This window comes from Esox lucius, chromosome 8 (assembly GCF_011004845.1).
Source record: "Esox lucius isolate fEsoLuc1 chromosome 8, fEsoLuc1.pri, whole genome shotgun sequence".
In the NCBI taxonomy this organism is placed as follows: Eukaryota; Metazoa; Chordata; class Actinopteri; order Esociformes; family Esocidae; genus Esox; species Esox lucius.
This window is the reverse complement of record NC_047576.1, coordinates 5,715,967-5,731,491: the sequence shown is the minus strand read 5'-3', so window position 1 is coordinate 5,731,491 and position 15,525 is coordinate 5,715,967. Positions and strand designations below refer to the sequence as shown.

The 15,525-nt window shown below is 42.3% G+C and overlaps 1 protein-coding gene across 2 annotated transcripts; it reads left to right on the top strand.

The window, feature by feature from the left end:
* Positions 1-4,106: 4,106 nt before the first annotated feature.
* boka (BCL2 family apoptosis regulator BOK a) lies at positions 4,107-15,301 on the top strand. 2 transcript variants are annotated; one of them, XM_010896437.3, is made up of 5 exons: positions 4,107-4,361; positions 4,591-4,975; positions 6,508-6,636; positions 11,133-11,296; positions 14,112-15,301. In XM_010896437.3, exons 2-5 carry the CDS (start codon positions 4,753-4,755, stop codon positions 14,235-14,237), a joined length of 642 nt encoding a protein of 213 aa, XP_010894739.1. In that variant the 5' UTR covers positions 4,107-4,361; positions 4,591-4,752; the 3' UTR covers positions 14,238-15,301. The 2 variants fall into 2 exon arrangements, with proteins under 2 accessions (XP_010894739.1, XP_010894740.1); XM_010896438.4 differs by lacking the exon at positions 4,107-4,361 and adding an exon at positions 4,371-4,439.
* Positions 15,302-15,525: the final 224 nt, after the last annotated feature.

The window sequence follows — 15,525 nt, the reverse complement described above, 5'->3', positions numbered from 1 at the left end:
AAACCAGTTGAAAAGTGTGTTGTTGTTTTTTTACAGGTATAGAGCCACGGTTGACAATTCACTGCCATCTGCGGTTGAAATCCTAACTCCGGATGACCACGCATTGGGGGGGGCTACTTCTAGCGCACTGCATGGAATCCTGGGAAATGTCCTTAAACTCTAGGACCCTCGAACTCAACTCGTTACCACAAGGCCAGTTCCACTCTGTCTTTTGTGTCGCAGCCCACTAATAAGAGACTGGGTGCAATTTATGGCAAAACACCAGCAGGCTCCCTGCCATAGGAGGTCTGCCCCAATTGTTCTCAAAACTGTTTCAAAACTGTGCACAAAGGCGATGCCTATTCTGATGCAGTCTTTTGCAAACCAATTGCATCTGTCCATCTCTCTAAGTTTTCCTGTGCCCATCTTGGCTCTTTACCAGAAGATGGCAGTGAAGGTCTCATCATGTACATAGCAGGGCTGTTCATAACCAGGGCTCTCCAATGTCGGTCCTGGAGGGACAAAATACTACTGGTTTTCATTAACTCAACTGGCTTCCTGTCTCCCAACACAATTGATTGCAAGATTCTTCTTCTGACCCAGAACACTCTCCCCCACCCTGACCACGATACAATAAAAACTAGAATATGTCTGTAGAAATATCTTTACTAAGTGATGAGTGTTGAAGGAACTTTCCCATATCTAATATGCATTTCAAAATATGTATCAGATACGAAACAAATATTTGACCATGTTCCTTTTCTCAGTAATACAATCCCTCATTGAAAAAGTCAGCATATGCATACCTTGAAACGTCTCTCCTGAACCTTGTGAACGTAACGTGAGAACCAATGCCACATGTAACTAATGCGGTTAATAGTTTGTTGCGCAACTGATCTGGTTCTGACAGTAAAATACTTTGGTCTGATGAAGCAATCAGATCTGATGAAGCAAGTGGAAGTCACAGGTGAAAACAAACAATGCTGTGTTGTCTCACTGCTTTCACATGGTTGTAACACTTGTTTTTGGCCCAGCAGTACAATTTGTAGACGACTGTCAAAACGATTTGTGACAATGAACTTCTCACTCCACATAGCTATTCCATTCCCCCTCCACTGTAAATGCTTTATACTGACTATTACTAGTATTTTAAAATTAGTAGCATGTTGATCATCAACACGGATGGAGCTATGTATAGCAGGCGAGATTATTTTAAAACTTCCTTATAGTTCCCAACTATGGTGAGAACTGTAAGAAGTAAATAAATATACCTGAAATGAAGCTCTTTGCTTTATTACAGGTAAAAGGTTGAATTGTCAGCATGGCATCCTGTATCAGGTCAGTCCGAAGTCCCACTCATCACTTTGTTATACTTGTGTACAAAGCTCTGCTACAAAAATTGTCAGGATGCCTCACTTTCTGTTTAAGGTTCATGGGAATGATTCGTTCTTGAGGATCCACTAGTCTCCACTGATCAAAGTCATCCATCTTTTTTCAGATATGTGCAGATTAAGTTATGTAACCTAACAAAATAAGATGGATGACTGTTTTCTTGGTCGCACTTGTTGGGGGGAAAAACTAAATTTTTAAATACTTTGTTGATACCTTTTTTCACTGAGGCCTAGTAGGTTTTGATGTAATTAACTTTCCTGTGAACTTATGTAAATTGGCAAGTAAAACTCTAAGTTTTATTTGGCTATAAAACTCTTTCTGATTCTAATATCTAGCTACTTAGTTGCGGTCAAAGCTAGCTGTATCAGGTAAACTGAAAATGTTTGCCTACTCTTGTTCAGCAAGCAGTTCTCGTCTGCTTCTTTTGATAAATCCCAGGAACGTATAGCTGTGGTCAAGGTTTATATTTAGGATTGGACATCCATTAAAGATTATAACTGATTGTTCTGGGAAAACCCGACATATTAGACATATTCCCAGATTCTTTTGAATTGTTCTTTAAATGTTTTCTGTTTGAGTGATGTATTTTGTAAAAATGGCACTATCTCTGGTCCGTACAAAGAAGCACCACTCCACAACATGTCCCCTCTGTCAAGTCATCTGGCCTTCGTAACTGCGTCTTTCAGAACCCGACTGTTGTAACTCTGGTTAAAAAGGGATTATTTGAAACGCACATTGTGCTGACTCAATTGTAATTAGCCGTATTGTAATTAGCCGTATTGTAATTAGCCGTATTGTAATTAGCCGTATTGTAATTAGACATATTGTAATTAGCCGTATGTAATGTCCACTTTCAACGTTTGGGATGGAAACTGACCTCAGTATGATATTTCCATCTGTAGGTTTTCTAAAGTAAATGTGTGGAGGTGTGAAAAAACTGATTTTGCTGACGTTGAGATAAAAAAATATATATATATGTGTAATTCTTGCTGTGCTCTGTGGATATTTTGATGTTTTCCTTCGTGATCAACAATGATCAGTTGGGGAATCCTTTGGAAGGTATTCTCTGGGCATGCCTGAACAAAACATCTTGTTCCTCAGAAATGATAGTTTGCGAAGGTGTGGTAAATCCAGGTGTGGTTGTTTTCAATTCAAGCGAATTCTCGCTAAATACACTTATGAGGTATTCTAGCCACAAGGTGAATTGCGTATTGTCTAAAAGATTGGAATCTTTGAAATAGAATTGAGTGTTCTTAAAGTTGTATGACTCACTTTTTCCTGCCTCATCTATTCTGGTAAATGGCATTATTTACATTGAAACACAGACATTTAAATTGATGAGTTCAAATAGTCCATCTCTCGACACTCTACAGACTATCTATAGATTACCTACTAGTAGATTTCAACTATCTACTAACTCCCAACCTTAATCCTTATCCTAACTCAACTCAACCCTTAAACCATACCTTTTTTTTCACTTAGCCCTTACCATAAACGTAGAAAAGCAGTTGCTTATCAACATAGTTTTCCTATATTTTATTGATACATTTAAATGTCTAAATCACACGCGGATGGACACGAGGACTCTCAGAAACATGTGTATCCTAATTCATTACATGATTAAGCTACCAAGTATTGAAATGTGACAGTGAAGCCTTTGACATCCTGCAATCCAATAAACTACTCCCAGACAAAGTCCTTCTGCTTTGTACATCCATTGTTTTGTTTTTTTCCCCCCACTGAACTAAAATCACAAACACTTATAGAGGAGAATAAGAATACCATACTTAAAATCCTGGTTGATCCACCAGGGACAACCATTTCTGATGGCATGTTTAAAAAATCCTCAAGGGCCATCCACAATCTTTGTATATTAGCTGCAGAATTCTTCCTTTAGTTTCCAAAGATAACATTCCATTTCAGTCAGAGCATGTGAGGAGGGATGTCCATAAGGGGCATTGCTAGCCTGAAGGGAAGTGGTGCCCCAGCTATCTGCCCTTTGCCAGGCTGACCAAACACCTTGCTCCAGGAAACGCTTTGCCAGAAAGCTAGTCCTACAGAAATATGTTGCTTCAGCTATCATTAAAAGCTTATATTTTTTTTCACAGTAGGATGTCGTAATTACAAGTTACAACATGAGTTCATAAAATATGTAATTATACTTGATACTATGATTCTCTAGTTAGTGATGGCTAATTTACAGTGTGTAGGGTAAGTATTGTTAATATGGCACATGTAAATCTGTTAATGTAAATCTAAAGGGTTCCAGACCGGTGCTTGTTGTTTATTATTGGAGAAGGGGGTGTACATTTTTATTGACAAGCCATCTACACCATTCTAAAAGAGGATGGCGATGAAAAATAACGGTCATCACTGCCTTTATAATGTTTTTGCACAACATAATAAGGCAACACCTTGTTTGTAAAAAGAAACACTTTCTATTTCACTTATCCGTATCAACTAATGTTTTGGCTACAACTACTAATCATAAGGATTCCCTAGAAATGTGTCACTACGTAAGGTCACGGGGGCTAGTCACCAGCAGATAATGAACTCGTTCGTGTTGCATTTCCCGGAGCTCGGGTTGGTTGGAAATTTCTAATTAGCACAGTTTGATAAACATAAATCGCATGCTTGCTCCGCACACTTTGAGCACCGGACCATGTCAGTCGAACTCACTCGGTGTATGGTTATCTCCGCCTTTTAGACAAACTATCCATAGAAGGAAACTTTGCTCGAGTGTGGGGGCGCGCTTTTGTGCGCACGGGGAGTTGGCAACCAACTGTGGGCCAAACAGTATTTATTGGTCAAGATAGCTTTTCGAATTATTATTAAGGAACTGGAGCCATGAAGACTTCACTGCTGTTTATTTTAACTGAAAACGAATTGCTTTAAAATAAGCGATATGAACAAGTGATATTTTAGCTTGATCCCAACGACGCGCATTGTGCGTGTCTACAGGATTGGATTGCATTGTCCAGAGCCGAAAGGTATTGGTACATTACCTATTCAGGTTATGTCATTGTATCAAAGGAAAGTTAAGTGATATAGCCGTTTATTTTCCAAAGGTATGTGATCATAATCAGAAATTTAGCCTGTGTGTGATAATGTATGTCAAAACAATGTCGGTAGGTCAAATCAGCCAATAATTCAAAGACGATGAGTTTGTGTGACTGCATAATGGTAGACAAATTAAATAATCCCTGCTCTTCCATACAGGGAGCTCCAGTTCGGAACGCCCTTAGCCCAAGGGAGGGGGTTAGAGAAGTAGCGTTCTGGTGACAGAGAGGACCTTACACGGCGATCGAGGTGGAGGCGCGGGCGGATCAGAGCCAGCGCAAGGCGGGTTGTTGGTGATTAACTGCCGCTGGTGACTGGGGTATGGAGATGCTGCGTCGTTCCTCAGTATTCGCAGCAGAAGTGATGGAAGTGTTTGACCGTTCCCCCACAGACAAGGAGCTTGTATCACAGGCAAAGGCGCTATGCAGGGACTACATCAATTCCAGGCTGAATCGAACAGGGATTGGGTGGTCGAAACAGGATAATATGTTGTCTGCATCGGGCGGGACGCTTGGAGAGGTGTCCTCTGTCCTCCTTTGGTTAGGTAAGAGTGCTTCAGTGCGCACTTTGTGTACATGCATTGGTGCGTTACCGCTGTCTGTGCGAATGACCGACGACGGACTGCACACCTTTAGAACTGGAAAGGCCACGTATGTCCATTTAACCAAAACTTAATTTAAAACTGAAATCATGTAAATTTTTATACCTCTCCTTGATATCACTCTGTTGAACATTCGGTTTTCAGAGGATTGTTTTGTTTTCCCGGGGCGCCACAAAAAGCCTACAAGAAAAGAATGCCATTCGTATGTTTTGAAGAGAGAAGATTTATATAAAATAATCTCTTTTACCCCTTAAATAACCAGTAGTTTCTACAGCACCATGGTAACATATTGTCTGCAGTGACATAAACCAATGAAAAGGCTTAATTTGATAGTTAACTTAATAATAGCCTTTGTTCTAATGACGACCAAGATCTTTATGAACACAATCAAAATATTATTATTCCCAATATTTTAACTACTAGTATATTTATTTAACAATTAAAATGACCCCCTGTTGGCAGGAAGGGGATCCCAGAATGCCTGGCCTGCAGCTCTTGGTTATTTTAGCCATATTTACCAGGATCTGTTGAATCCTCTCTAGTGTACAAACATCCAACTGCTGCCATTTGTGGAGGTTGCTTAGGCTGCTCCGTGCTGGACACCACACCGTATGTGTTTTCTTTTTCTCCCTTCGATAAAAGGAATTGAAGTCTGTCTTGTAATACAAAGGTAGATCCACAACTGAATCAGTGTGAAGCCCACATAGACTGTCACATGATCATCCAGACCCCTGTTACTTAGCAGCAGCCAAATACCTCAACCATTCTTGACGAATTATGGTGTAGGTTCATGCCTCTCAAATCTGGTTTTGTATTGTTACTATTTTTATAAATGGCAGCCAATTATATTTAGTCTGCAAATTTTGGCCTGAGCCCCTGGTCAAAGGTAGTGCACTAAACAGGGAATAGGGTGGTATTTGGAGCACCCCATTAGTCAACCTTGGGATCAAAGGCACCTGGTCTGATGCAGCTCAGCTAATAGCAGATACCAGTAAATCAACGGGAATCCAGCAATATAGCTTATTTAAAAATTAGGCACCTGAAGTAGGTTCTGTAGCGCTAGTGAACATCCCTAGCCTGGTTCCAGATCTGTTTGTGCTGTTTTCCCAATTTCTATCATCGACAATAACCTTAGTAGTACACTATTAAGCACATGGTCTGGTCTTAGGCCAGGCTGAGAATCAACTCATTGGAACCTATTTAGTTGTTCCCCAGGTGATGAGTTGGAGTAACTGATTAGCTCATGGCCTGTTCATTTGTTCCCCAGGTGATGAGTTGGAGTAACAGATTGGCCCATGGCCTGTTCATTTGTTCCCCAGGTGATGAGTTGGAGTAACAGATTGGCCCATGGCCTGTTCATTTGTTCCCCAGGTGATGAGTTGGAGTAACTGATTGGCTGATGGCCTGTTCTTTTGTTTCCCAGGTGATGAGTTGGAGTAACTGATTGGCTGATGGCCTGTTCTTTTGTTCCCCAGGCGATGAGTTGGAGTACCTGCGGCCTAACATTTACCGCAACGTAGCTCGGCAGCTCAACATCACCGTGGCATCTGAGAGCGTGGTGTCGGACGCCTTCCTGGCCGTGGCTGCAGAGATCTTCTCCACGGGTAATTAAAGCGAGTGGGACGTTGGAGAGGGCCTGCCTTGTGTTGTCACGCTCTAGGGACCCCTTGTGGTAGGGTGATGCGCCTGCAAGCTCAGTCATGGTTGTTGGTCCCACCTCCAGTGTTTATGTGCCAGCAAATCTCCTCACGGAGCAAACGGTGTGATAAGAAGAGGAAAGCTTTGCAAAATGCTTGTGTTTAAGTGCTGTCTGATGACTAGCCCGGGGCTGTTTGAACAACACAGTCCTGGCTGTCATGTATCTGTGTTACATTAAATATTCACTGTAAGTTTCATGGAGAAGAGAGATAGATGACAGAGTGGATGCTAGGAGCCTTTAGCCATGTGTTTGGTTTAGAAAAGGAACTGAAACTCATTATCCAACAATTAAAAAATTCAAATTTAAAAGAAGAAGTTGGGTTCATTTTAAGGAAGAACGTCTACAGAAATAGAGACCAGACCTGGTACCATTTACAGTGTGGTACACCCACCATGGGCCCTGTCATGCCAAATAGTGTTCCCCGCTAGAAAAAAAACATCCCCCTCTGTGTCACAATGGGATTTGAGTACTAGTTTATGGGACGTTGCTATTACCTGTTAAATTCTGACACAAATTTTGAGTCTGTTGCTAAGCTGGTTGCTTGGTTGTATTTTTCCTAGTACAGTTGGCACATGACTAAGAGGGTGGACGGTTTTAGATCAATTTTACCTGATAAGCGCTTGCTACCTTTGCGCATGTAAAACTCTCTCCAAGGACAGTGTTATTTACAGTTGCTAGCTAGCTAATTTAAATAAACACATTATGTTACCATGTGATTAGATGAACAAAAATCGCTGTAGGAGCCCAGTTGTCACAGAAATAAGAACGTCAGCAGCATTGTTGTGGAAAAATTAGATTTGTTTACATAGTGGAAATGGCTTTAGCATCATTTATGCTTCAATGATCTCAAATAAATTGGAGCATTAGCTAATCCTACCTTTGCTATAGCAGCGGATGATATAAGTTCTTGAACCTCATTGTCACGCTAAGGGGATATTTTTTGGCAGGGGACACTGTTTTTGGCATGACAGCCCCACTCTAAAGTAGTGACTAGGGAATACCATGCAATTTGGATGTCGGCTCTGGTCAAAAGAAGTGCAATATTTAAGGAATACAGTGTCTTCTCAGACACACACCACCTCTCTACAATGTGTAGCCGCTTTTTTACAGATCCGTTTTTGAAACGATTTACTGGAAGATGTCGAGCTTAGTTCCGCAGAAGATGGTGAGAATAAACAATTTCTGGACATTTCTGTCAGAGTACCGTCGTTGCCGCCTATACATTAAGACTGAAAGCTCTCAGAGCTTTGGGGGACTTTCTGATGTCTAAACACACCGTGGCCACCTGGAGTCTGTTGAACAGATGGGAGTCTGAGGCTGCAGTAGATTCGATGGACACTCATTCCTCCTGGAGGACATTTTAAAACCATACTTATCCTTGATCTGATGGTTATAGATGCACTGAAAGGTAATTCATGGATATACAATTGTCCTCTCTTCTCCCCTCACCCAAATATCTTGATGTCCTACAACGTTGTCTCCTTGCAGCAATTCCCTTCACGAGTTGAAGATCGTGTCGTGTCTTCCTCCTAGTCCGGGGCATCTCCACCAGGCATATTTTGTTATATATTCTGATTCCCACACTTCCAACCAGAAAGTCAGTCAGATCAGGAACGTGTAAGGACACACTCATTTGACTGGTGACCTCAGATAACTTTTGTAAGTACCTGAAGTATGCAGGGCGTGTTGGGATCCATTGAGCATCAAGCCACGTGTCAGCCAGCAGTATAGTCAAGGCCTGAACTTAGACTGTGGTGGACCAGCCATATATTTAGAGATCTAAGGTTAACTTTCTAATACAGTTCTAATTCTAGACATTCCGTTACACAGCTTTGGTGAAATATTCTCCATGCTACGTTAATGGAGAGCGGGTACTGCTGGCACAGACTGTTTCAGTGTAAGTGCATCATAGCTCTGAAACTGCAACAACTCTGGCTGGGCTGAAGATGGTCTCAGGACTATAGATAGAAAGCTTTTGTTCTCTGACAGAACCAAATAAACACAGGGCAGAGAGAACCCTGGAACTCTGGCAGAATGTTGCAATGTGAGAGAGAGGGAAATCCAGTTTTGTTAGGCCCCACCCAGCCAGCCAAGACAGTTTATTTCACATCTCTAATAGCCTCTTGTCCTCAGGGACAACCAGAGCTGTTCCCCGACAATCCTTTACCACCATTCAGCTGTAACAGCGTTGAAATGCTTTTTTGACATTTGAAAGACTTTTTCATTTGCCCTAGTCAGCACTTTTATTATTTCCTTTCAGTTCCTGGGCAAGCTTACTCAAGCTTATGCACATTTTGAAGAATTTTTTTAATCCCTGTCTGATCAGTTAAAAAGGCATATGAGGAGTGGCAATGGCAAACCTCCAGCCTGTATTACTAAACCAAACCTACTCTCCCAAACTGCTAAACAGACATAATAGACAGTGTTTACTGACTCTGAATGTCTCAAACTGCTAAACAGACATAATAGACAGTGTTTACTGACTCTGAATGTCTCAAACAGTTAAAAACACAGACATAATAGATAGTGTTTACTGACTCTGAATGTCTCAAACAGTTAAACACACAGACAACTGTGGTTGTAACACCAGGGCGAAATTAGATCATATCTCTACTCCATACATCCTGTTAGTAGGCAGAAAAGCTGCTGAAACTCTCCAACAGCTTTGCCTTTGTAACCAAACTCAGTTCCAAGTCACTCCTCATAGACCTGGACCAATGTGAGAAAGGCTTTCATTTGGGATGGGCCTTTCGACACCCCTGGCTGGCTTTATGGAGTCAGAACTTTCATCAGTGTTCTTTCAGCCAGCGTCCACCACGACTACTTAAGTTGTTGCTGCGTCACAACGTGAACGGTCTGGATTTGAAGGACAAAAAAAGGCAACCTGCATTCACAATCCGTACCAATGGGGCCTTGTTTTCTGCTCCACCCTTCGGTTGGAATATTCATTACTTCAGTGTTCGCCGACTTGTGTGGGAGTCAGAAATAACCGTTGTTTTCGTGAGGTCTGTGAGATCGACAGCTTCGGCTGAGTCACCGCTCGCTCCCCGGAGCCCTGGTTGTCCCCGAAAGCAGAGCTGGTCCTGTCGTCACTCTGCCCAGTGTCCTGGGGAGGAAGCAATGGGTGGTGGTGTCGTAGATTAGCTCTCACTAAAACCGCAGGGTAGAAACTAGAGCCTGATATCCTATACAGTGAGCTACTTTTAATAGGGAAAGGGCTGTCATTTGTATATAGGAAACCGTTCGCTGTCCTTCTGTTCATTGTCTCCACCACAGCGCATCCGACGGTGCGCGAGATATGAAAAGGCTCTCGCTCTGACTGATGTGACCGGTGTCTTTGTTCGTTGTAGGTCCACGCCGTCAGTCATGAGGGGAGGGCACGGCCTAGTTTGGTGTTTCTAAGACCTCTCTTGGGGAGCCCCAGACATTTCACCAATATGTTGTAGCAACAGTGTAGCTTAGCTGACTGGTCCGCACAAAAGCTTGACGATCGAGAGGCAAGTTGAATCTTATGTGGTGTGAAAGACCTGACACCATTGTCCTGTTGGCCTGTGCTGGGCTTCGACACACTGGTCCTGGGCTTCGACACACAATATTTCAACTAAGGAATTTGAAGCTGAGCTACAAATGTCGATGCAGGGCTATTAACATTCCCTGTAGTCTGAAGGCCTCACCATAAATGGTAGCATACTAGATCAAATCTTCACTGAATCCAAGTGGTTCAGGTTTGATAAACATCTACTGTCTGAGCTAATAAGGAATAACATAACCCTCCCCTAGCTAGTCTGACTGTGCTTTCTTGTTTTGCAAGAGATAGGCTGAAAGTCAATATGCTGCTCTGTAGTTACATAACTCATGCTCTTTTTCTGTCTCCCCTCAATCCTACTGTCTCTCCCTTCCTCTCACTCCCACTCCTACCCTCCCTCTTTATCTCCTTTCTCATTCTAACATCTTTTCCTGACTGCCCCCCCCTTTCCCTGTCTCTGCTCCTCTTCACTGGAGGCTGTGGCTGAGATGCCCCTCAGCTCCTCCAACACACTTAGCTCTTTCAGACATGTGACTTAAAGCTTCATTGCATAATGGCCACCCAGACTACACGCGACACGGTCTCGTAAAACCTCAAACCGTGAGCTCACGTAACTGCTGTCCAGTTCGAAGTTATATACATTGGATTAATGATGTTAAGCTTAGCTTAAAAAAAAAAAACACACCTTTTGCTAAAAAAGCAGCCCTGGCTACGTTTGAGACTGTTGTGGATGGTGGAATTGTCAGAGGAGACGGGAAACCCTGTCAATGTGTCCGAACGTCACGTGACTGACATCGAAGACTGAGCAGCCGTTATGACTAATGTCTGTGGGTCTTCCTGGGTGTCCATCCGTCTGACTGTGCATCTCTCCTCAGGTGTAACATGGGGGAAGGTGGTGTCCTTGTATGCGGTGGCGGGAGCCCTGGCGGTGGACTGCGTGCGGCATGGTTATCCCGCCATGGTCCACACCATCGTAGACTGCATGGGGGAGTTTGTCCGCAAGAGCCTGGTCTCCTGGCTGAAGAGGAGAGGGGGCTGGGTAAGAGCAACTGGGGAACTCGACATTGTAGACGTCAACCGAACTGGACGTTGGAGGTCCCAAGCACTTTCTGGATGATGGACAGAGTAGTACACATGATGGACCACGTACAGAGTAGTACACATTATGGACAACATACTGAGTAGTACACATAATGGACGATGTACAGAGTAGTACACATAATTAATGAAGTAGTACACAAGTTAGAGACTCTTTCAAAATTACTGGCTGAAACTTTACAAAGATTTGAGACAGCATTTTTAAAGGTGCTTCAACTGAAAGATATCTCACAGCAAGAGGGCACTACCCCTTTTTTATAGATACTTTTTTTTTTACAATTTCACACATTCTTTTGACACTACAGCAAAATCCATGAAAAACCTGAGCAAATCATGACTCACTGCGCTAGGCTTCTGAAGAGGAGATTAAAGGATTTCAAATACGGCCCCACACATTAATACAGGTCTCTTTTTTTGGCAGTCAGTTTACTAATCAGAAAAGTTACTCTGTACACTGGGTAAAACAAACCGATCTAGAGACAATGAGAATTAACATTGCTTATCTCTTACTTGTCCTCTTTTGCAATGGAGTTTTAAGTGATTGACTGAGTCTCTCTGTTGCTTATGGCTCTTTTTTTACAATAAGCTATGTGTTAATGATGGATAGAGCTAACTTTAATCCAGAATTATACACACCCCCTCCGGAGTTTGAAGTTAGTTGTGAAAGTTGTAATATCATGATGCACTTTGCTGTTGTGAAACAGGGCAGTGTATCAGCAGTTCTCCTGCTTTACAGATCAGATACTGCAGACCGTATATAGCTATATAAGACTTGTCAGCTAACATGTTTAAAAACCCATTGATTTTGTTGTAATGTATAAGTTACTCAGACATCGTTCAGGATCGGTATAGCATATGCGGTACAATCTTTTATTTATTTTTTGTGCTGAACTGCCAAAGAAAGATCAGTGCAGACAGTATACAATTAACAAATCATCTACAGCTCCAGAAATAATTAAGAGACCACTGCACCTTTTTCTTTCCTTTCCAAAAAGGTTTTGAGGGAGGTTTTGAGTGAGGAACAGAAGCGTTCAATTTGCAGTAGTCTCTTAATTTTAACGCTTCTGTTACTCACTCAAAACCTTCCTTTTCAACTTTTTGGGGGGGAAAAGTGCAGTGGTCTCTTAATTCAGAGCTATATATCAGGTCGGGAGTTGTCCTTACATAACCATCTACCTATAAGATTAGCTGTTATCCTTAAGTAGTCATCTGCCTATCAGGTCAAGAGTTGTTCTTATATCCTTGAGGTTTCCAAGAAGACAATTGCTAAAAAATACTACTTCTAGTACATTATCCTTTAAGGTAGAATCACTTTGACTTTTTTAAGCAGTAGTTGTCTCCATAAGAACTACAAAAACAAATATTGCCAAATTTTTGTTAGCCATGACTTGAACCTCTACAGAATGTGTATCATTATATTGCTGCTCAGACAACATTGGATTGAAATATGCAGCCGAGCGTGGTTCTCAGACGGTGCTCAGAGTTGAGGCCTACAAAGGATCATTGGCCCAAATCTGTGAGTTTTGCTCCGTTGGCAAAGTATAGAAGTGAACAAAGAGCCCCTGATCAGCGGGGCTGAGATTGCATCCCCAATGACACACTTCTCCCTATCTTATGCACTCCATAGGGCCCTATTCCCTGTGTAGCGCTCTACTTTTGACCGGGATCACGTATGCCATCTGTACCCAAGTCTTGGCACGGTTCTTTGGTTGGTAAACATGGTAGATCACTGATGATGGCGCTACATGCGCTAATCCCATCCCCACGTTCTGTTGATGCCAGTTGAAGCAAGGTTTCCCAAGGCATCTTGACCTGTCCGTCAACATATTTGTGGGGCATTTGGCTGCGTCAGACGGGCCGTCCAATTCTGATTATCTTTTTTTTCACCCTAATTGGACCAATCACATCAAATCTTTTCACGCCAGGCAGTTTTCGAAGCGGCAAAAATGGGTCAGAGGGAAAAGAAAATGTACCCCAAACTCTAGTTTGGTCTTTGTTTTAACATGCATCCATTGACAACCAGTATGACCTGGACTGGGGAACTCTGTGGGAGGAAAGAAAACACAATATTGGTTGCTAAATTTTGCCTGTTTATTTTGTTTTATGTAATTCTCCTTAGAGGTCTTGATGACTGTTTACTTTATTGGCACTCGACACCTTTGACCCGTTATTGGAATGTAGAATTTCGAAATCCTCCTTGTTAAGATAACAGGGCCAGTTTGGGCAGTGACACTGTGTGTAAGTCATTAAGAGTACTTTTCTCCCCAGAGACATTGTAAAGGCTTTTTTAAATAAACATTTTAACCACTTATCGTATATCCACTTGATAAGACCAACCCAGCATTTCACAAACACATTTCCTAATGTAGTACGTCCTGTGTACATCACTGCTTGCAGTTCACTATGTATCTGGTTACTTACTAACTCCTAAATGGTTCCTCACACTGTAAATGAATTTAACAAGTATGTAGGGCATCCCACAACTGGAACTTTGAACCGTGAGTCTGTGGTGCCCAACCTCTGCTCAAAGGTCCATGTCTGCATCCCAGTCACCCACCCATCTCTCACACCCATTCCAACCTGTTATGGGTGTAGGTGCAGTCACTGGTGACAAGTAGTCAGTGCTGTTTTTGCAAATGCGTATTGGGAAGCTTGAAAGTGCACGCATTGGGCAGCGGTTAAAAGTATTGGGATGTAGCCAATGTCTGTTTTGTGTTGGTAAATAACTCTGTTTTGTCACCTGTCTTCTTTCACAGGTGGATATTACAAAGTGCGTGGTAAACACGGACCCAAGCTTCCGCTCCCATTGGTTGGTTTCTGCAGCGTGCACCTGTGGACATTACCTGAAGGCCGTTGTGTTTTACCTGCTTCGGGACAAGTGACCCTGGAAGACCTTGGTCCCTTGAACCTGTAGAAGATAGGTCAAGCTAGCCTGGTGTCCAATCTGTTGTTTTTCTTGACTTTTCCATTGCTGTCATGTTTGGCATGACAGTGTGTGATGAGGATTTGGCATGATAGCACTAATAGATTCGGGACCAGGGTTAGGACGGCCAGCCACCCTCCAGCTGTCCGTTTGGAACCCATCACTGCTCTAGATATGCTCTTGTTTACACCTGCAGATGATTGCACCGAACCCTCTCTACTGGCACTGATGCTCCATGGGCCTTCACAAACTAACAAGCTACTGGCCTGGAGCGTGAATTAGCCTGTTAGCCTCTGCTTGCACACACTTTATGGTGTTTCATTAATGTTGTAACAGTCATCTTTGTTGACGTCCCTCCAGCTGGATTGTGAGGTAGTGTTCTAGTCATACAGACCCACTATATTACAGAATTGAATACAGCAGATCTAGTCATATAGATCCCACATAAATATAGAACAGAAAACCACCCGTCAAGCTTTGACTTTATTGGGAATTTCCTTTCAATATCTCATTCTGTCCCTGGGTTTGGATGTATATTTTGTCTGAGTTTCCCTCAGAGAGAAATTTTTCTTGCTTGCTTCACGCTTGCATTATTCTTGGACATCCACTGTATGCATGTCAAAGAAATGGAATATGGTCCAGGCAGAGTTCCTGTATAAACCTGTATTTTTCAGTCAGCTGTCTTACTCCCACAGTGGAAAATAATGACCACAAACAATCACTTTAGATGACAACCTATGGATGGTGGTCAGGGGAATGTAAAGTAAATTGGACTTCGCTAAGTGAAATCACTCTCAATTTATAACGAAATACCGTTATAATATCGTGAAATGTGTTTGCCTGCATGCTGTTATGTTCCCTGTATGTGATGATGCACGCACTTGATTTCAGTATTGCCCTTTGACCAAAGTAACTGGAAGTGTAGGATTGGTGTAATGAAATGTTCATAGAACAGTATTCAATTATGAAATCCTCCATCACCTGAAACTAAAATCCCATTAAAAATGCTGTCGGTTTACTTTTCCCCGAAAAATTATTTTTATCCTGTGAATAACTACAAAATAGCTGACTTGTACACTATTTCTGGCATGCCGCACTGAGTGTCTTTAGAAATAAAATTATTTAAATGTCCATGTTTTACTCCATCAGCTGATAGAAATTGATTTAGTACTCTGTATATTTTATTCATTCACAGTGTGGGGGGGGGGGGGGGGGGGGGGGGCTGATTTCTATCTGGACAGACAGAG

What these genes read in the sequence shown, in the direction of transcription:
- boka (XM_010896437.3), top strand. Translation starts at nt 4,753, where the DNA reads ATGGAGATGCTGCGTCGTTCCTCAGTATTCGCAGCAGAAGTGATGGAA. An exon ending in TGCAGAGATCTTCTCCACGG is followed by an intron (nt 6,637 to 11,132) that starts GTAATTAAAGCG and finishes ATCTCTCCTCAG; the next exon opens with GTGTAACATGGGGGAAGGTG. An exon ending in TGAAGAGGAGAGGGGGCTGG is followed by an intron (nt 11,297 to 14,111) that starts GTAAGAGCAACT and finishes CTTCTTTCACAG; the next exon opens with GTGGATATTACAAAGTGCGT.